Source organism: Gymnoscopelus microlampas, assembly GCF_963454915.1.
Source record: "Gymnoscopelus microlampas genome assembly, chromosome: 9".
Taxonomy (NCBI): domain Eukaryota; kingdom Metazoa; phylum Chordata; class Actinopteri; order Myctophiformes; family Myctophidae; genus Gymnoscopelus; species Gymnoscopelus microlampas.
In genome coordinates, this window is record NC_139946.1 from 56,846,040 (window position 1) to 56,867,571 (window position 21,532).

The window sequence follows — 21,532 nt, forward strand, 5'->3', positions numbered from 1 at the left end:
TAGAAATCATATAAAATACAATACCAATTGGTATTATTAAAGGGGAGAAATGTTTTGGTGTCTGTTTTATGAAAAAAGAAAAAACAAATGCCATGCCATTGTTTTACGAAGGTGACGTATATACAGTACAGATATATATTATACACACAGCATATATAATAACCACAACTCCATTTCCTTGTGTTGACATACATTTTAATACAAAACATAAAAAATAAAAAGGTATAATGTGTATAAAGGTAGCTTCATGTATTATCAGATGGTAATATGAAGGGGGGAGGGGGGGGGGGGCATGTCTGTGTGGTGGGTCTCCAAGAGTTTACACGCTGCCCAGGAACATGAGTTGAATTACTTTTCTTTTGGGGTCATGAGCTTTGTGAGCTTGTAGATCTTCCATTTTCATTATTCGTCACAGAAGCAGTACTGTATGTATAGGACTTAAAGGAGTAGTTCACACAAAAAATGTTGTATTTTCTATCAGTTACACCCCATGAAGCTTTGAATTCATTCACTGTGATAACCGGTGGAAAGATGTTACTGTCTGCTACTGGACACTCCACCGGTCATCACTTTATTGTCTCAGGAATGCAATAAAAACTAAAAGATCTCCATGAATTCAAGGCTTCATGGGGTGTGTAGATGATAGAAAATTAGTCATTATTTTGGGTGAACTACTCCTTTAAGATGAAGATTGTGTGTGGGGGGTGGGTTAGCTTGTGTCTGATGTAAGAATGAGGGCCTGAGAACCAGTGTGACCTCTAGGTGAGGTGGGGGGGGGGGGGGGGGGGGGTGATGATCTCTGTGACCTCTAGGTGAGGGAGGGGGGGATGACCTCTAGGTGAGGGAGGGGGGGATGACCTCTAGGTGAGGGAGGGGGGGATCCTCCTCCACAGTCCTCCACACAGACAGTTTTTGATCCATCGTTGTTCCCACTGCTTCATAGCGTTACCTTTATTAGGAGATCTGAGCATGGTCACACATCCACACCTAGAGTACACACACACACACACACACACACACACACACACACACACACACACACACACACACACACACACACACACACACACACACACACACACACACACACCCACACACACACACACACACACGTACGTTATGACAGAGAAAGAGACAAAAGCCAAATTCCAACACTAACTTCCACACTCACGCATTAGTCCTGCCTCGGAGCGAGGAGGAGACGATTAGATGCGAGTCTGGAGGAATATATCAGGCTGGACTGATGGACACATTCCAATACTTCTATTACTGTATATGCTTAACTTAACTGTTTGGCATGCATTCTCTCACAACCATGCATTTTTTCATTTCTTCCCTTTACAGCATCGGTTACAAGCTCTGGTGTGTCATGTACCTCTAATTTAGTCCATATATTAACTGTAAGTAGTCTTAACATTAAACCATCAATCATATTAAGAGGCTCTTATTTTACGATAATACTTTATTGTCAGTTCACACTGAAATTTGTCTTGCTACCCAGCAGCCATGTATGCAAACAATAAACAGTACACACATTTGACATGACACAAGAAAAACAAAACAAAATACATACATTTTGAAATCTGCTGTTTCGAGATAATGAATTGCCTTTTTATGGCACTTTTCTAAGTACTCAAACTTACTCAAAGCGCTTTACAATGGTTCATTCATTCATACAGGGAGGGGACATTGGGAGATGAAATACGACTCACTCCTGTAGCAGCCAAGCTATGAGCTGGTCGGCTAGAATGCAGCATGTACTGCAGGGCCATGTGAGTGTGAGTCAGAGCAGCTTCTACACAGGAAATCAGCTGAATGACACACACACACACGCACGCACGCGCACACACACGCGCGCGCACACACACACACACACACACACACACACACACACGGCTGATAGGGCCCATCTGTGTGTGCGCGCGCACACACACACACACACACGGCTGATAGGGCCCTTCTGTGTGTGTCACGAAATAACCTCATAACAGAAGTGAGAACTCGTATGTCCCCATGTATGTATGTTAACACAACCCAAAACATTAAGGATAAGTATGTTGGATAACTGTCTATATAGATAAATATGTTATATAAGTGTCTACATGAATCATTTCCCCGACTCTCAACACATGCAAGGACAATAGCTAGGACAGCAACATTCCTAGATAAAACCATCATGAGGACACTGGCCTCAGCATTAGTTCAATGCCATTTAACCTGCCTAACTTGGTACAGTGGCATATCTAAAAAGTCCTTTAATCTCCCCATGCAAGAACCCACATTGGCCATAACCATTTTAAAGAACTAAATTGGCTCCCTGTTAAAGGTAGATTACAACAACTGAGACTCATTATGGTCTATAACATTTTAAAAGATCAATCCCCCAAATATTTCAGGGGTTATTTCCAGTATGTTAGTGACTCCCAAAGCGTGAACACAAGGGCTAGTGTAGCTGATCTTAAGTCCAGCCTAGTATGTGGAGTTACAAAGTTACAAAGTCTAGCTAATAAGCTTAGTGTAGCCAAGAATACATCTAAAACTCCAATAACATAACAGTCACTCAGCACTCCCGGCCAGTTGACAAGGAACAGGCTGAAGTGAACACTTCATGTTGGAACACGATCGACGGAGGATGGAGTGAGTGAGTGAGGAGAGATTCAGGTATTAGAATGAGGCTAAAGAGAGAGAGAGAGAGAGAGAGAGAGAGAAAGAAAGAGAGAGAGAGAGAGAGAGAGAGAGAGAGAGAGAGAGAGAGAGAGAGAGAGAGAGAGAGAGAGAGACTAACCTGGTACAGGACTTGCTGTCCTCTGTTGGACAGACGCCCATATGGAGACACCTCAGGTTGTCCATCCTCTGAGATCCTGGACTCCTGCACACACACACACACACACACACACACACACACACACACACACACACACACACACACACACACACACACACACACACACACACACACACACACACACACACACACAGACAGTATGGTGAGGAAGTTATCATGGCTAAAACGCGAGTATGGAGTTCTCATCGGGTTTGAGTAAAATGGTGAAAATGTATATCAATATGTGAAAGACAATTGACTGACTTCTGTGTAAACCTAGACTATAAAATCATACTTTTTATTTACTGAATGATGGGTAATGCTGATAAATGACCTTTGCTACATGTTGTGTGTCATGTATACAGTAACACTAAACATTTTGTAATGTGTATTTATTTACATTATGTGGCCTATTAAACTAGGATCATTGAATCTCGTTTGTCGTGTTAGTATTATTCATTATTGTTTGTTGCATAAATTCATTAGCCCCTGCTCTAAAAAAAGCCAGCCCCCCCCTTAGCCCCCCCAGTCACCATTCTGTGGAGCCGTCAGTGTGGGCGTGACGGGCTCAGAGGAGCTCAGTGTCATTCATACAGTGTGAGAATGGCTTGGTACTGTACCACAAACTAGAGGATTCTGTGGAGAGACATTGCTCACACCCAAAGTAACCAGAAAGACTTTTCTCTGTGGCTGGACAATGAGGACATGGTCCAAACACATAACAAAGCTAACTACATAAATCATTTATACAAATCCTGAGCAGCTGCTCAAAATGTTACATGTACTATATGTATGTGACATACACCAGGGGTCTTCCAACGTTTTCAGCCCAAGGACCCCCTAGTTGAGAGAGAGATGAAGCAGGGAACCCCTCTATATTGTATAAAATTGTATTTCAGATTAAACTTTTTTTTGTTTACTTGGTCTGCTCTTTTTTCCCTCTACACCTATACCTCTATGCCAAAAATAGCCGATCTACAAAGGCGTTGTGGGCTTGTAGATCGGCTATTTTTGGCTGAAGTTCACCTCAGAAAAGGGATGCTAGGCTTCAAGTGGTTAATGTACCGGACCCCCTGTTGAAGACCCCTGGCATACACTATGTGTCTTCTTCTTCTTTTGCACATATAGCACACCTGTCCCACACAACAGTCCTGTCCCTAATAATAGTGTTTAAACAATACATTAGTCACGGGAAATTTGCACATGTCCTTGCATTATTTGTACATTAGTGTCCCATGATCAATTGGGGTTGTGTGTGTGTGTGTGTGTGTGTGTGTGTGCGTGCGTGCGTGCGTGCGTGCGTGCGTGAAATCTCCAGTTCAGTCTAATGATGTCTTGTATGTACATTTTAATGCTTGTACCTGTATGAGTGATACATAAAACACTAAAACCCTGTGTGAGTGTATCATTTATCTGTAAATAAATACATTATTCATCACAGCTGTACATCAATCATGCCTTACAAAGACAAAGTGCAGAAACTACGCAAATAATGTAACTGATAAAAGGGTTTAAAATGGTTTAAATTGGTCAGCCAAATGGATTATCGGCATAGAAGTGATATCCTATCCTATCCTATCCTATCCTATCGTACTACTTTAATTGAAATGACCTCCAAAATGTGTCAGGGGTTGGTCAACACACGAACACTCCACTTGCCCCGAAACTTGCCCCAGACTATGCTCAGGCTATAATATAGGCTTCTTTTCCCGCCTTCAATGTATTTACATATTGTACGGTTAATATAAAAGTCGTACTACATCTTAACATTTTAGCCACAGCAGCTTTCCTTCTTTTCGGCCACAGCATCTCTTTCTGATCGGGCCTAGTTATACTAAATGTAAATCTGTTGTTGAGGTAATTGTTGTGTGTTGTAAATCACATGATAATTTGGCCTTTGGGATACACAAATAATTCAGTGTGTCCTAAAGTGTAGTAACTTTGTAACGTCGCCAAGTTCCGCCCTGAGGCGTGACACAGTGACTGGGGGCATCACCATTTTACTCAACCCCGATGAGAAGTCCATACACGTAGCAAAACCCCTCCCACTCCCTCCATGAGGAGATAAGATAGTGAGGTGAATGAGCAACAACAGAGTCAATGACAGGTTCATCTCCCCCTGGTGGAGGGCTGTCCTTTGTGCAGGTAGCCATGAGGCTGTACAATGAGGCACACAACGGTGGATCTTCCCCATTAGACTGATAGCTCTGGAGTGACATCCATTCTGCTCAGAAAAAAAGAAGGAAAAAAAACACAAAGGTCTCCACCTTTGCAGTCATTTTCTTCTCCAGTTCAACATGTTTCCTGAAGACATCTTCAAAAACTGTTTGTTCCTCGACCCAAATCATCTCTTTTTGTTTATACATTCATTCCTGAGGGAGATCAACTGGTGCACACGTTTATATTCTTAGATCTTCAGCCATGCATGCATTGTCCTGATGCACTTCAGCTGTAGAGTTCCTGTATTCTCCTATACGATGCCGTTTGGTTCACTGAGCACATTCCTGTGTTCCCGCTGTCTTCTTTCCCTTCTGAATGAAGGGAAGTCTTTCTAAGGGCGGCCATCTCCTTTCCGCAGCAGAGACACTTGTTTCCTGTCGTGGTCTTCTGTTGATGTCGGCTCTGTAGCCATGGCTGCCAGGTCTTCTGCCGCCGTCGGCTCCGTAGCCATGGCTGCCAGTTCCCACCGGAGGTCACGTGGAAGTCCCGCCTGCTCCACGCCGTACTGAACGACCGCTAGCTTACACAACGTCTTCAGACTAGGACTCAGGTCGAGGATGTAGAGGTCGTCGGGCGTGTGCCTGTGCTCTCCGAAGAGGATCATGTGATCTCCCACCATGCAACAGCACATCCTGGACATGCTGCAGGGGCCTTTGCCCTTGGGTTCCACCTTCCTCCAGGAGAAGGTCTTGGGGTTGAACTTCCACAGGTCGTTGAAGCTCCGGTCCAGATTGGGGTTGTAGCCGCCGAATATGTACAGCTCTCTGTTGTAGGCAAAGGCTGAGTGACCTCTGCGTCCTTCTGGGAGAAGCTGTGCAGAGGGCGTGTTCAGCCAGCATTTGGTCTCCGTGTCGAACACTCTGATGATGTTGTAGATGATCTCGTCCTGGTCCCCTCGGCCCCCGAACACGAACATCTTTGTCCCGATGATGGTGGCGGAGTGACACGACGAAACGGGCGTCTCGTCGGGAGGAGTTCCTCTGGTGTTGATTAAAGACCAGACCATGGCGACGGTGTCCAGCTTGTAGATGTCGTTGGTGCGCTTGGTCAACTCATAACCGCCGTAGATGTACATGATCTTCCCCAATACGCAGGCCGAGTGGATGCACCTCGCCTCGGGAACCGTCCCGGAGATGTGTGGCCTGAACCAGCGGTGCGTGTCGACGTGGAACGCGTAAAGCACGATGCATTTCTCCCCCCTGATCGTGATCCCGTTGTCGGCCTCTTCGATTTCAAAGTTCATGATCCCTCCCCAGATGTAGATGACGTCTTCTATCAGCACGGCGGTGTGGCCCACCCGCATGGAGGGGACCTCCGGGGGACAGTCCGCGCTCCCGGGCGTCACCACCGGGGGCAGCGTGGTCCAGCGCAGAGACACGGTGTTGAAGACGTGCACGTCGATGTGTCCCAGGTCGTCCGTGTGGTTCTCTCTGTAGCGCAGGCCTCCGAACGAGAAGACCTTGTGTCCCACTGCCACCGCAGCGTGGAACGAGGTCTTCGGCCCTCCTTTCAGATGAGCTGTCCAACGCAACATGTCGCTGAGGAGCTCCGCCGTGGATCAGTGAGAGTCATACCACTGTTCTGTAAGTGAATGCATGTCTGCTGTGGCGGGAGTCTTATATTGGCTGCAACAGCACAAAAAGCACTCGAAGCTCGGCCAATTCACGAAGCCAATGGGTTGGGCTGGCCAATCAGCAAAGTTTATCTCCCTAATATGGCAAACTGAGAGCCAATCACAGCGCGTCTTTACTGGGACTTGTCAGAATCTAGTTGTATAAAATATCCTGTTGTATTTTTGTTGTTGTTGTTGCCAGACCCAAGGGGTCTGGCTTACATGAGGCTTTGTACCTGTTTTCTCCATACATGGGCATGCCCCCTTTGTCCTTAGGCCCCAGCCATAGAAGTCTGTCCCCCTTTCGTCCATACATGGGCATGTAAAAGTCTGTCCCCCTTTCGTCCATACATGGGCATGTAAAAGTCTGTCCCCCTTCCGTCCATACATGGGCATGCACAGGCTGACACGTCATGTGAAGTCCGGCTTAGCCGTGGCGTAGTGCTCTGATCTTATAAAGTAAGATCAGAGCTAATAAGTACTTATTCTGGGTCTGGCAGAACCAGGTCTCCTGGTCTTGTTATACAACTTGATTCTGACAAGTCTTGGAAATGACGCGCTGTGATTGGCCAGTAGTCAGGAAGCGTGCCCCCTCTAATATGGCGGCCGCGATACAGACACCCTAGAGTCGGAGGAGGGGTCTACCTTTAGCGCACAGCGTTTTACTATGGCTTCACGCCTAGTAGGGCCCCTTCATTAGAAGAGTTGTGAACGGTGGGCATTGTCAGATTCTAATACAGGCCGAATACCCATTCTCAGCACCGGCCTCAGTGGCTTGCCTCGTTATCACTAAACTCCCAACCCGCACCTCCCGGGTTCGACTCCCGCTTAAGACGTCACTTTTTCCAATAACCGCGGACTACTTTTTTATATACGCCGATAAAGTATAGTTTTGGACCGCGACGGAGGGGCGCGGTCTCGCAACGTTCAGCACGGCAACTTGTGCGCTTTAGCGTGCTCGGTGGTGCTTCTCTTGGCTCAAGTGCGCTTGAGCCTACTCAGCCCCATCCGGGGTATGTACCGATAGGCACAGAATCATAAATTATCCCCCCCCCCCCCCCCCCCCCATGTCAACGCCGAGCATTATTTTCCACCACGGAGAACTGTCCTCTTGGCCCCGCCCCACCCCCCCCCCCCCCCCCCCCCGCTACTCTGAATCTATAGTAAAACGCTCAGTGGCGTGCACAGGCAGTTTGAGGGGCAGGTGCTCAAGTAAATTATACTTTTTTTTGTTTACTTGGTCTGCTCTTTTTTCCCTCTACACCTATACCTTTGCCAAAAATAGCAGATCTACAAGCCCACAACGCCTCGCAGCGCGAGGCGTTGTGAGCTTGTAGATCTGCTATTTTTGGCTAAAGTTCTCCTCATTAAAGGGATGCTAGGTTTCGAGTGGTTATGGTAAAAAGAAAAATCATATCACATAAAGATTTGGCGGACCCCCTGTAGTAACTCTGAGGACCCCCTAGGGGTCCCGGACCCCCTGTTGAAGACCCCTGCTGTAAACTGAAAAAAAAAAGTTATTTTTTTCTTTTTTTCAAAAGGGCACTTCTGGTCAAGAGGGCAAAGGGCAGGTGCTCGAGCACCACCTAGAGTCTATCTGTGCACGTCCCTGAAAACGCTGTTGGCCTGCCTTTACATGTCTATGGGTGTTAACAACACAGTGAAGGAGGAAGTGACGTGGGTTACCTGGAGAACACCTCCACCTGCTGGTTGTTGGTGGTACCACCGGGCAGGGAGTAGGGCTTTCCAAACTGCAGCCTCAGAGGGTGTTTCCCCTGCAGCTTCACGATCACTCCGTCATTCACCGGTAACCAGTCCAGACTGGGGACCAGCAGCTGACTGGGCAGCAGACAGCATTCATCTATCAACGACTCATCTGGCTCCTGAGGATGGCCTTCGTCACGAGCTGCACACACACACACACACACACACACACACACACACACACACACACACACACACACACACACACACACACACACACACACACACACACACACACACACACACACACACACACACACACACACACAATCAATATTTATGCCAAATATCTAAATAGCTATGAATATGCCTGTGGGTTCACACTTGTTATTTCATATTTTTAAGTGTAGCAACAGTGAAAACTTCACATTATAGGCCAACAGTGCTCTTATTTTACATTCCACAGACCTGAAGACACTTACTTTCCCATAACTTGACAAAGAACTCTTATTTTGAAGTCCACTGACCGGAAGTCTTGGGTTTACGTTCGTCTGACTCGACACGTTCTTCTAAGCTTTGACCGTTCAATAATCATACAGAGCTACTGGGCTGGCAGTGACACTGCTGTTTAGAACTGATACTGACATAAAGAAGGCTTTGCAAGCTGCTTGCTGCATTTTTGTATTTTCACATGTCGGTTATGGACGTAGGGAGGGTGTTTTTGTTTCATATCGCGGGTGTGGGTGCATGCAGCCGTGCTCGTCTCACGCACACGCCCGTCCGTAGTAGAGTTAAATAGTCGCAACGTTTTTTCTACTGGGAAAAAGGGCTTGAATGACAATGAGCTGAAATTGAAACAACACTTTGTGAGCTTGTACTTTCTCCGGAGCCAAGAGCCACTGCACTGCACTGTGTGTGTGTGTGTGTGTGTGTGTGTGTGTGTGTGTGTGTGTGTGTGTGTGTGTGTGTGTGTGTGGGAGGGAAGGAGACAGAGGGGACAGAGCACTCTGGTCACGTTCTGGTGTTTAGACAGGTAACTCGTTGTGTTGTGTTCATGGTGAACTCGTTGCGTTCCCACTGCCACTCAAACGCGCACTTGCCCGGTCGGGCAACCCGAAAGCAAACTCCACCGGCCCACAGGTTTTATTTACCTGACACGGGCAGTCAGCCAGGAGTTAGTGTCAGCCCCTGTGTGTGTATTAGAGATGGGCCAGGTGTTAGTGTCAACAGATCACGGTTTAACCGCAGTTGCCGCGGATAAACACAGTTGCCGCGGATTCGGGTCAATCAAATATAATTATTATTTCATGTTGGATAAACCGCGGGTGAAATAATGCGGGAATTAAATTAATGACATCTGTCTATGGGCCTATTATAGCTTTTAAAAAGCTATACATCTCAGCGTGCGTGTGTTTGTAGTATTTTAATATTACATCCTTTTCCATCAGGCACAAATTAGCCGCCTACTACAGTAGAGTACATGGGCTTTTGCCCGGCAAGTGGTCCTTCTCTTCAAAACAGCAGCACAGTGGACTAAAGCTAAGATAGTTTATCGTCTTGGACTAAAGGCAGATAAAGTGAGAGAAACTTAACTGAGGATTTAAAACAAAACAAAAAAAGAAGGGAGGAATAAAAGTTTGGCATGGGAGTGATTTAGTGAAGTTTTTAACCCTGCAGACGACAAGTCAAATGCTGTATATGTCTAAAGGTCATTTCAGACGGGAAGTGGCCGATGTGCCTATGTAATTCATTTACAATGAGAGGTGGGCGATTATTTGAGACGCGCAGAGAAGTTGAGGGGCGGTGAGGCGAGCGGGCGCGATCCCGTGAAATTCTCGCTCTCGTCCTCGTTTGTGCACGCGCGCGCGGCAAGAGCTGGATTGTGGTGAGCTTTTCTTTTCCCCGCACCACACAGGAGGACAAAACAACAATGGTCGCGGCGCGATGCCCGCAGATCCGAGCGGTAACGCCCGCCGTCCACCGCTCCCCGTCAAGACCTTTACTCTTATGAAAAGTTGCGGTGTGAGAAAGTGACGGAGGGCTTGTTGTTAACCGTTGTTACCATGGATATACAGAGATATACATCTCTAGTATGTGTGTGTGTGTGTGTGTACATACATACATAGAGTATCTCTAGATATACTTACAGCAGAGCCATAGCTTGGTCAGCAGTCTGAACAGCAGACTCATGCTGTCCTGACTGTCAGACGTAGCGGTGTAGATAGGCAGACAGCCAGGCTTCAGCAGACCCCAGATCCTGATCATCACCATCATCTCTCTGAGCATGCCCAGTGAAGAGCCGTCACGCAGGAACCCGAAGCCTGGACGCACTATGGAACCCTACACACACACACACACACACACACACACACACACACACACACACACACACACACACGGCTGAACTCATTTGGCTAGCAGACAGAGAAAGGGCAGATGTGATTGGCTAGCAGACAGAGAGAGGACTGACCTGGTTGGGCAGGTTGGCCAGTAGGTAGAGGACAAAGTCTCCCACCCATTGGATGAGCTGCTGGAGAGACTGGAGAGGTGGGCCGTCCAACACAAACTCCTCTGTCTTCAGGTTGATCATCACCTTATCAATGTCTGATAAAACACACAATACAACCTTATCAATGTCTGATTAAACAATACAAAACATATCGATCATCACCTTATCAATGTCTGATTAAACAATACAAATTAAAAAGATACGAATGTAAGGACTTTTAAGACTTAATACAATGGACAAACAATGGACGTTTGTCCACCTGAGTGATTTGACTAAATAACATACTGTAAGAGCAGGGTGCACATAACAGGTGCGCATGCGCACCCAAAATAAAGAATGCGCGGCACATCAGACGACGCGAGGCGCTTTTGCGTACCAACAGCTGGGACAGGAATTTCCAAGCTTTTATTTTTTAGCAAAAATAAAAAATAAAAGCCTGGAGATCGAGGCTAGGAATTTACTTTCTGAAGCCACACTCACACAATCACGCTAAAGCACGTGTCGGCCCCATGTACAGCCATTAGGTGCAGGGCGAGGGGACGCATGCTGCACGTGATTGTATGAGTGTTGCCTTGCATCGCCTCGCATTGCCTCGCTGCGTGCACGCAGCCAGCAGCGGCTGTTAGAGGCACTCGTCACCGATGATGAACGCACTGTAATGGTGCAAAAATATGCCGTGAACGTCCCAATCTGGCGGATAAAAGCAGCGCAGCACAGGGCACCAACCTTGGGGGGTTCACCTAACGGCGTGAGGAAAAAAAACGGCTAAAATCGGCGGAATTTGGAAGCAGAGCGTCCTTTTTTTCTCGCGCAGTTACATCTCCAGGTGCTCTTCTGAGTACTAGACCTAAAAAGTTATGTGCACCCCTGTGTAAGAGTCAGGACAAGCCCACACCTTATTGGTTTAACTAGGGAACAAGCCACAAAGTGGATCCATTGATAGTTTCAACCAGCTATAACTTCTCTCGTCCTCCAAGCACCTATAGTCCTTTAACACCCACTTTGGATGTTATCATCAGCCCATTACCACAGTAGCTGTAATCGTTATTATCTCTTCCTTTACTTACTTATTTACTTAATCAGCACCATTAACTCATTCAGTCCCCAGCTTATTTATGGAATTTTGGCTCAGGGTGCCACAGCCAAAATTCATTGTAAAAAAAAAAGTGCTTAGGAGCCGAGATACAGCCTTTTACAGTAAGAAGTTAAACAAAGAGTGAATGGAGCAGCAAATCTTCAAATCATCATATCTTGGGTCCTGAACACTTAAAAAAAAAAAAAAAAAAAAAAAAAACTTTTTTTTTTTCATTGGACGTTTTAGACGTCCAGTGGCACTGAATGAGTTAATAACATCCAGTGTGTTAAACTAGCGTCTCCCCCTTGCTGAGCTGAGATGTTTTTCCTTCTCCGCTGCAGCCGGATCACAGACTAAAGTCCAGTGTGTCCTGTGTGACGGCCCGCCCCTCTTAGGTTCATGTGTTCAACTGTCATGCTTATTTATCCTACATTTCTTGTTTTTCTCCACTAGAGCAGAGGTCTTCAACAGGCGGTCCGGGACCCCTAGTGGGTCCTCGGAGTTACTACAGGGGGTCCGGCAAATCCCTGTGTGATGTTTACATTAACCACTTCAACCAAGCATCCCTATTCTGAGGAGAACTTTAGCCAAAAATAGCAGACCTACAAGTGCACAACGCCTCGCGCTGCGAGGCGTTGTGCACTTGTAGATCTGCTATTTTCGGCAAAGTGGTTTAGTATAGGGGGGGGGGGGGGGGAAGAGCAGACTAAGTAGAGAGTGAAAGGTCAGGTATACTAAGTATTGTTTTTAGAGCATGGTTAAATGTCTGTAAATACACATTAACATGAATCCAACATGATAGTGCTGTGAAACAAGTCTATGAAGCTGCCAATGAAATCTATGAAAAAATAAATATTCTATACAATATATAATAGGGGTCCCTGCTTTATGTCGCTCTCAACCAAGGGGTCCTTGGCCTGAAAACGTTGAAGACCCCTCCGCTAGAGACCATCCTGTCTTCGGCGCTCTTAACCCATTAAGACCTGGAACTGTGTCATTTTTTGATTTGAGCTAAAAAGCATTATTTTACACTTTGGGCTATTAAAAAAAAGCAGATATACAAGCTCATAGCGCGGCACTCTATCTGCTATTTTTGAAAAATCGTGAAAATGTGTGCAAATCTTCTGAATATATATATTTTTAAAGCAAACATTTTTAACTCTAATCTTTGCTTCTGGGGGGGTCCCTGGAACAAAATATTTTGATGGGGGTCAGCGGCCAAATGCATATAATTTTGGGGGTCCTTGATATGAAAAAGATTGAGCACCACTGATACAGAAACATAGGTTTTTCAGAATACTGTTGAGATTTAGGAGACATCGGCCTCAGGTCTCAATGGGTTAATTCCCTTCTGTATACAAGGTTGCTGAGGCTCAGGCAGGATGGTGTGTCAAAGTGGAGGAACAGGTAGTTATGGGTATAAATAGCATACAGTGGCAAATGTGTTAAACTTTAGTTATGGACCTGGTGAGTTTGAACATTGATGTTTTGGGCTGTAGGGGCATTGTAATAAAGTAATAATAAGTTGAAGATGACAAGGTGGCTATTTGACTATTTATAGAGCCCCGAAGTCTGACGTAATTTACATATCCTAGGTTTGTCTACCTGGTTCGCGGTTTCCCACCCCCATTCTGAATCGCCATAGACGTGTTTAATATCACGTCAAATAAGAACTGTGTTCCAAAAATAAACAAATGATCCCGGCGGTTTGACTCTTATGGATATGAAGCATCAACTGACGGTGAGAAAACGATAATGTTACTTCCACCAAATTAGTTACATTTTCTCCAGAAACAGACTGTATGAAATATAAGTGACTGACTATCATAAACTTCCTCCCTGACAATGACGCCGAGACAGTTTGTTTATTTTTGGACCACAATTCTTATATGAGACGATTCTAAGATGATCCAATGTTATTCTCCATAGAGCAGTGGTTCTCAAACTTTTTCATGGCAGGGACCCCCAAATTGAGACTTGTTAGCCCGTGGACCCCCATTTGAAATGATAAGCCAGGGACTCCCCACAAGAGAATATTTTTCACAGCTCAGCAGTGATTTTCAACCATTTTAATTTCAAGGACCCCCAGTTTGACATGCCATTTAACAGCATTTATATCTCTGGGACCCCAATTCATATCGTAAAATCAATGTTAAGAGCCGGTGGTAACTGTGACTGTTTTAATTTAACACGCTTTAAGAGATGGTGGTAACTGTGACTGTTTTAATTTAACACGCTTTAAGAGCCGGTGGTAACTGTGACTGTTTTAATTTAACACGCTTTAAGAGCCGGTGGTAACTGTGAATGTTTTAATTTAACACGCTTTAAGAGCCGGTGGTAACTGTGACTGTTTTAATTTAACACTCTTTAAGAGCCGGTGGTAACTGTGACTGTTTTAATTTAACACTCTTTAAGAGCCGGTGGTAACTGTGACTGTTTTAATTTAACACGCTTTAAGAGCCGATGGTAACTGTGACTGTTTTAATTTAACACTCTTTAAGAGCCGGTGGTAACTGTGACTGTTTTAATTTAACACGCTTTAAGAGATGGTGGTAACTGTGACTGTTTTAATTTAACACTCTTTAAGAGCCGGTGGTAACTGTGACTGTTTTAATTTAACACGCTTTAAGAGCCGGTGGTAACTGTGACTGTTTTAATTTAACACTCTTTAAGAGCCGGTGGTAACTGTGACTGTTTTAATTTAACACGCTTTAAGAGCCGATGGTAACTGTGACTGTTTTAATTTAACACGCTTTAAGAGCCGGTGGTAACTGTGACTGTTTTAATTTAACACGCTTTAAGAGCCGGTGGTAACTGTGACTGTTTTCATTTAACACGCTTTAAGAGCCGGTGGTAACTGTGACTGTTTTAATTTAACACTCTTTAAGAGCCGGTGGTAACTGTGACTGTTTTAATTTAACACGCTTTAAGAGCCGGTGGTAACTGTGACTGTTTTAATTTAACACGCTTTAAGAGCCGGTGGTAACTGTGACTGTTTTAATTTAACACGCTTTAAGAGCTGGTGGTAACTGTGACTGTTTTAATTTAACACTTTTCAAGAGATGGTGGTAACTGTGACTGTTTTAATTTAACACTCTTTAAGAGCCGGTGGTAACTGTGACTGTTTTAATTTAACACTCTTTAAGTGTTAAATGTGGTAACTGTGACTGTTTTAATTTAACACGCTTTAAGAGCCGGTGGTAACTGTGACTGCTTTAATTTAACACTCTTTAAGAGCCGGTGGTAACTGTGACTGTTTTAATTTAACACGCTTTAAGAGCCGGTGGTAACTGTGACTGTTTTAATTTAACACTCTTTAAGAGCCGGTGGTAACTGTGACTGTTTTCATTTAACACTTTTCAAGAGATGGTGGTAACTGTGACTGTTTTAATTTAACACTCTTTAAGAGCTGGTGGTAACTGTGACTGTTTTAATTTAACACTCTTTAAGAGCCGGTGGTAACTGTAACTGTTTTAATTTAACACTCTTTAAGAGCTGGTGGTAACTGTGACTGTTTTAATTTAACACTCTTTAAGAGCCGGTGGTAACTGTAACTGTTTTAATTTAACACTCTTTAAGAGCTGGTGGTAACCGTGACTGTTTTCATTTAACACACTTTAAGAGCCGGTGGTAACTGTGACTGTTTTAATTTAACACTTTTCAAGAGATGGTGGTAACTGTGACTGTTTTAATTTAACACTCTTTAAGAGCCGGTGTTAACTGTAACTGTTTTAATTTAACACTCTTTAAGAGCTGGTGGTAACTGTGGGAGGCATGCGTTAATCCGACAGACCTTTTCTCCGACTATGTGGCATCCGCGTGTGGTTAGGGTTAGGGTGCGGGTTTGGTTCGGGTTTAGTATTGGAAACGTCGGAGCGCTGCGCTGTCGGAGGAATGCGCTGTCGGACTAACGTACTGCACCCGGTAACTGTGACTGTTTTAATTTAACACTCTTTAAGAGCTGGTGGTAACTGTGACTGTTTTAATTTAACACTTCTTAAGAGCCGGTGGTAACTGTGACTGTTTTAATTTAACACGCTTTAAGAGCCGGTGGTAACTGTGACTGTTCTAATTTAACACTCTTTAAGAGCCGGTGGTAACTGTGACTGTTTTAATTTAACACGCTTCAAGAGCCGGTGGTAACTGTGACTGTTTTCATTTAACACGCTTTGAGAGCCGGTGGTAACTGTGACTGTTTTAATTTAACACGCTTTAAGAGCCGGTGGTAACTGTGACTGTTTTAATTTAACACGCTTTAAGAGCCGGTGGTAACTGTGACTGTTTTCATTTAACACGCTTTAAGAGCCGGTGGTAACTGTGACTGTTTTCATTTAACACGCTTTAAGAGCCGGTGGTAACTGTGACTGTTTTAATTTAACACGCTTTAAGAGCCGGTGGTAACTGTGACTGTTTTAATTTAACACTTTTCAAGAGATGGTGGTAACTGTGACTGTTTTAATTTAACACTCTTTAAGAGCCGGTGGTAACTGTAACTGTTTTAATTTAACACTCTTTAAGAGCTGGTGGTAACTGTGACTGTTTTAATTTAACACTCTTTAAGAGCCGGTGGTAACTGTGACTGTTTTAATTTAACACGCTTAAAGAGCCGGTGGTAACTGTGACTGCTTTAATTTAACACGCTTTAAGAGCCGGTGGTAACTGTGACTGTTTTAATTTAACACGCTTTAAGAGCCGGTGGTAACTGTGAATGTTTTAATTTAACACGCTTTAAGAGCCGGTGGTAACTGTGAATGTTTTAATTTAACACGCTTTAAGAGCCGGTGGTAACTGTGACTGTTTTAATTTAACACGCTTTAAGAGCCGGTGGTAACTGTGACTGTTTTATTTTAACACGCTTTAAGAGCCGGTGGTAACTGTGACTGTTTTAATTTAACACGCTTTAAGAGCCGGTGGTAACTGTGACTGTTTTAATTTAACACGCTTTAAGAGCCGGTGGAAACTGTGACTGTTTTCATTTAACACGCTTTAAGAGCCGGTGGTAACTGTGACTGTTTTCATTTAACACGCTTTAAGAGCCGGTGGTAACTGTGACTGTTTTAATTTAACACGCTTTAAGAGCCGGTGGTAACTGTGACTGTTTTAATTTAACACTTTTCAAGAGATGGTGGTAACTGTGACTGTTTTAATTTAACACTCTTTAAGAGCCGGTGGTAACTGTAACTGTTTTAATTTAACACTCTTTAAGAGCTGGTGGTAACTGTGACTGTTTTAATTTAACACTCTTTAAGAGCCGGTGGTAACTGTGACTGTTTTAATTTAACACGCTTAAAGAGCCGGTGGTAACTGTGACTGCTTTAATTTAACACGCTTTAAGAGCCGGTGGTAACTGTGACTGTTTTAATTTAACACGCTTTAAGAGCCGGTGGTAACTGTGAATGTTTTAATTTAACACGCTTTAAGAGCCGGTGGTAACTGTGAATGTTTTAATTTAACACGCTTTAAGAGCCGGTGGTAACTGTGACTGTTTTAATTTAACACGCTTTAAGAGCGGTGGTAACTGTGACTGTTTTATTTTAACACGCTTTAAGAGCCGGTGGTAACTGTGACTGTTTTAATTTAACACGCTTTAAGAGCCGGTGGTAACTGTGACTGTTTTAATTGAACACGCTTTAAGAGCCAGTGGTAACTGTGACTGTTTTAATTTAACACGCTTTAAGAGCCGGTGGTAACTGTGACTGTTTTAATTGAACACGCTTTAAGAGCCAGTGGTAACTGTGACTGTTTTAATTGAACACGCTTTAAGAGCCGGTGGTAACTGTGACTGTTTTAATTTAACACTCTTTAAGAGCCGGTGGTAACTGTGACTGTTTTAATTTAACACACTTTAAGAGCCGGTGGTAACTGTGACTGTTTTAATTTAACACGCTTTAAGAGCCGGTGGTAACTGTGACTGTTTTAATTTAACACTCTTTAAGAGCCGGTGGTAACTGTGACTGTTTTAATTTAACACGCTTAAAGAGCCGGTGGTAACTGTGACTGCTTTAATTTAACACGCTTTAAGAGCCGGTGGTAACTGTGACTGTTTTAATTTAACACGCTTTAAGAGCCGGTGGTAACTGTGAATGTTTTAATTTAACACGCTTTAAGAGCCGGTGGTAACTGTGAATGTTTTAATTTAACACGCTTTAAGAGCCGGTGGTAACTGTGACTGTTTTAATTTAACACGCTTTAAGAGCGGTGGTAACTGTGACTGTTTTATTTTAACACGCTTTAAGAGCCGGTGGTAACTGTGACTGTTTTAATTTAACACGCTTTAAGAGCCGGTGGTAACTGTGACTGTTTTAATTGAACACGCTTTAAGAGCCAGTGGTAACTGTGACTGTTTTAATTTAACACGCTTTAAGAGCCGGTGGTAACTGTGACTGTTTTAATTGAACACGCTTTAAGAGCCAGTGGTAACTGTGACTGTTTTAATTGAACACGCTTTAAGAGCCGGTGGTAACTGTGACTGTTTTAATTTAACACTCTTTAAGAGCCGGTGGTAACTGTGACTGTTTTAATTTAACACACTTTAAGAGCCGGTGGTAACTGTGAGCTGGTGGTAACTGTGACTTTTTTAATTTAACACGCTTTAAGAGCCGGTGGTAACTGTGACTGTTTTAATTTAACACGCTTTAAGAGCCGGTGGTAACTGTGACTGTTTTAATTTAACACGCTTTAAGAGCCGGTGGTAACTGTGACTGTTTTAATTTAACACGCTTTAAGAGCCGGTGGTAACTGTGACTGTTTTCATTTAACACTCTTTAAGAGCCGGTGGTAACTGTGACTGTTTTAATTTAACACGCTTTAAGAGCCGGTGGTAACTGTGACTGTTTTAATTTAACACTTTTCAAGAGATGGTGGTAACTGTGACTGTTTTAATTTAACACTCTTTAAGAGCCGGTGGTAACTGTAACTGTTTTAATTTAACACTCTTTAAGAGCTGGTGGTAACTGTGACTGTTTTAATTTAACACTCTTTAAGAGCCGGTGGTAACTGTGACTGTTTTAATTTAACACGCTTAAAGAGCCGGTGGTAACTGTGACTGCTTTAATTTAACACGCTTTAAGAGCCGGTGGTAACTGTGACTGTTTTAATTTAACACGCTTTAAGAGCCGGTGGTAACTGTGAATGTTTTAATTTAACACGCTTTAAGAGCCGGTGGTAACTGTGAATGTTTTAATTTAACACGCTTTAAGAGCCGGTGGTAACTGTGACTGTTTTAATTTAACACGCTTTAAGAGCCGGTGGTAACTGTGACTGTTTTATTTTAACACGCTTTAAGAGCCGGTGGTAACTGTGACTGTTTTAATTTAACACGCTTTAAGAGCCGGTGGTAACTGTGACTGTTTTAATTGAACACGCTTTAAGAGCCAGTGGTAACTGTGACTGTTTTAATTTAACACTCTTTAAGAGCCGGTGGTAACTGTGACTGTTTTAATTTAACACGCTTTAAGAGCCGGTGGTAACTGTGACTGTTTTAATTTAACACACTTTAAGAGCCGGTGGTAACTGTGAGCTGGTGGTAACTGTGACTTTTTTAATTTAACACGCTTTAAGAGCCGGTGGTAACTGTGACTGTTTTAATTTAACACTCTTTAAGAGCCGGTGGTAACTGTGACTGTTTTCATTTAACACTCTTTAATGTAACTCTGAGAGTGTACAAATGGAACCAAATGGACCCGTTAGGGTCCTTTTGGTGCCTAATCTATCATTTACTGGGGACCCCCTGGAACCGCCTCAAGTACCCCTGGGGGTACTTGGCACAGATCTCACTCAGTGTGTATGTATATATATATATGTGTATATATATATGTGTATATAGATAATAAACCTGTATCAGAGTTCTTGGCACAGATCTCACTCAGTGTGTGTGTGTATGTATATATATATATGTATATATGTATATATGTGTATATATATTAGATATAAACCTGTATCAGAGTTCTTGGCACAGATCTCACTCAGTGTGTGTGTATATATGTATATATGTATATATGTATATATATGTATATATGTATATATATGTATATATGTATATATAATAAACCTGTATCAGAGTTCTTGGCACAGATCTCACTCAGTGTATATGTATATATGTATATATATGTATTTATATAGTATATATATATATATATAATAAACCTGTATCAGAGTTCTTGGCACAGATCTCTCTGTGTGTATATATGTATATATGTATATATGTATATATGTATATATCTATATATATAATAAACCTGTATCAGAGTTCTTGGCACAGATCTCTCTGTGTGTATATATGTATATATGTATATATGTATATATGTATATATATATATATATATATATATATATATATATATATATAATAAACCTGTATCAGAGTTCTTGGCACAGATCTCACTCAGTGTGTATGTATATATGTATATATATGTGTATATATATATGTATATATATGTATATATATATTAGATATAAACCTGTATCAGAGTTCTTGGCACAGATCTCACTCAGTATGTGGGTATGTATGTGTGTATATATATATATGTATATATATATGTATATGTATATATGTATATATATTAAACCTGTATCAGAGTTCTTGGCACAGATCTCACTCAGTGTGTATGTATATATGTATATATGTATATATATGTATATAGTATAAACCTGTATCAGAGTTCTTGGCACAGATCTCACTCAGAGTGTATGTATATATGTATATATGTATATATATGTATATATGTATATACTGTATATATATAGTATATATATATATATTATAAACCTGTATCAGAGTTCTTGGCACAGATCTCACTCAGTGTGTATATATATATGTATATATGTATATATATATAGATAATAAACCTGTATCAGAGTTCTTGGCACAGATCTCACTCAGACGGTCTCCAGGACTCTTGTCGGGCGTGTTGAGGACGTGGGGGCGGAGCAGAGACTTGAGGGTGGAGCTTATGGCGATGAGGAGGAGCTTGGCGTGGAAGTCACACGCCCGGGCCGCTGTCGCTGGAGACAACTTACACAACGATGCTTTCACCGCTACGATACGCGTAGAGAGGACCTACACACACACACACACACACACACACACACACACACACACACACACACACACACACACACACACACACACACACACACACACACACACACACACACACACACACACACACACAAGTCTGTAACTCTGAGAGTGTACAAATGGAACCAAATGGACCCGATTAACTTTGATTTTACAACATGAATTGGGGTCCCAGAGATAGAAATGCCATTAAATGGGGGTCCGTAGCCTCTAATGCATGTCAAACTGGCGGTCCTTAAATTACAATGATTGAGAATCACTGCTAGAGACGTAAAAAATCTTCTCTTATGGGGGTCCCTGAGGCATATCCGTGGCTAATAAGTGTCAATTTGGGGGGTCCTTGACATGAAAAAGTTTTAGAACCACTGGGCTAGATCAGTGGTTGTCAAACCTTATATGTATCAGACACCAGACCCCCATGTGAAAAGTTATTCTAAATGTGTCATAAATAGCAGATGTACAAGCTCACTGAGTGACACGCTGTCACGGTTGTATTTATTTTGTAAGAT

General features: G+C 43.1%; 2 protein-coding genes across 4 annotated transcripts in view; both read right to left on the bottom strand.

Annotated features, from left to right (window-relative positions):
• Positions 1–215: 215 nt before the first annotated feature.
• The window catches only part of LOC311052304 (mediator of RNA polymerase II transcription subunit 16-like), a 47,138-nt gene continuing 25,821 nt past the window's right edge, over positions 216–21,532 (bottom strand). For 2 of the 3 annotated variants that reach the window (XM_084067194.1, XM_084067196.1), the window contains 6 exons: positions 20,792–21,002; positions 10,831–10,964; positions 10,508–10,700; positions 8,343–8,562; positions 2,786–2,869; positions 216–987 (listed from right to left, as the gene is read on the bottom strand). In XM_084067194.1, coding sequence (XP_083923320.1) covers positions 861–987; positions 2,786–2,869; positions 8,343–8,562; positions 10,508–10,700; positions 10,831–10,964; positions 20,792–21,002 — 969 coding nt within the window. In that variant the 3' untranslated portion in view covers positions 216–860. The remainder of the gene's footprint in view (positions 988–2,785; positions 2,870–8,342; positions 8,563–10,507; positions 10,701–10,830; positions 10,965–20,791; positions 21,003–21,532) is intronic. The other variant, XM_084067195.1, reaches the window with a different exon arrangement.
• Positions 5,376–6,578, bottom strand: LOC311052470 (kelch domain-containing protein 3-like; the record flags this gene model as incomplete). Its single annotated transcript, XM_084067430.1, has 1 exon — positions 5,376–6,578. One exon carries the CDS (start codon positions 6,576–6,578, stop codon positions 5,376–5,378), a length of 1,203 nt encoding a protein of 400 aa, XP_083923556.1.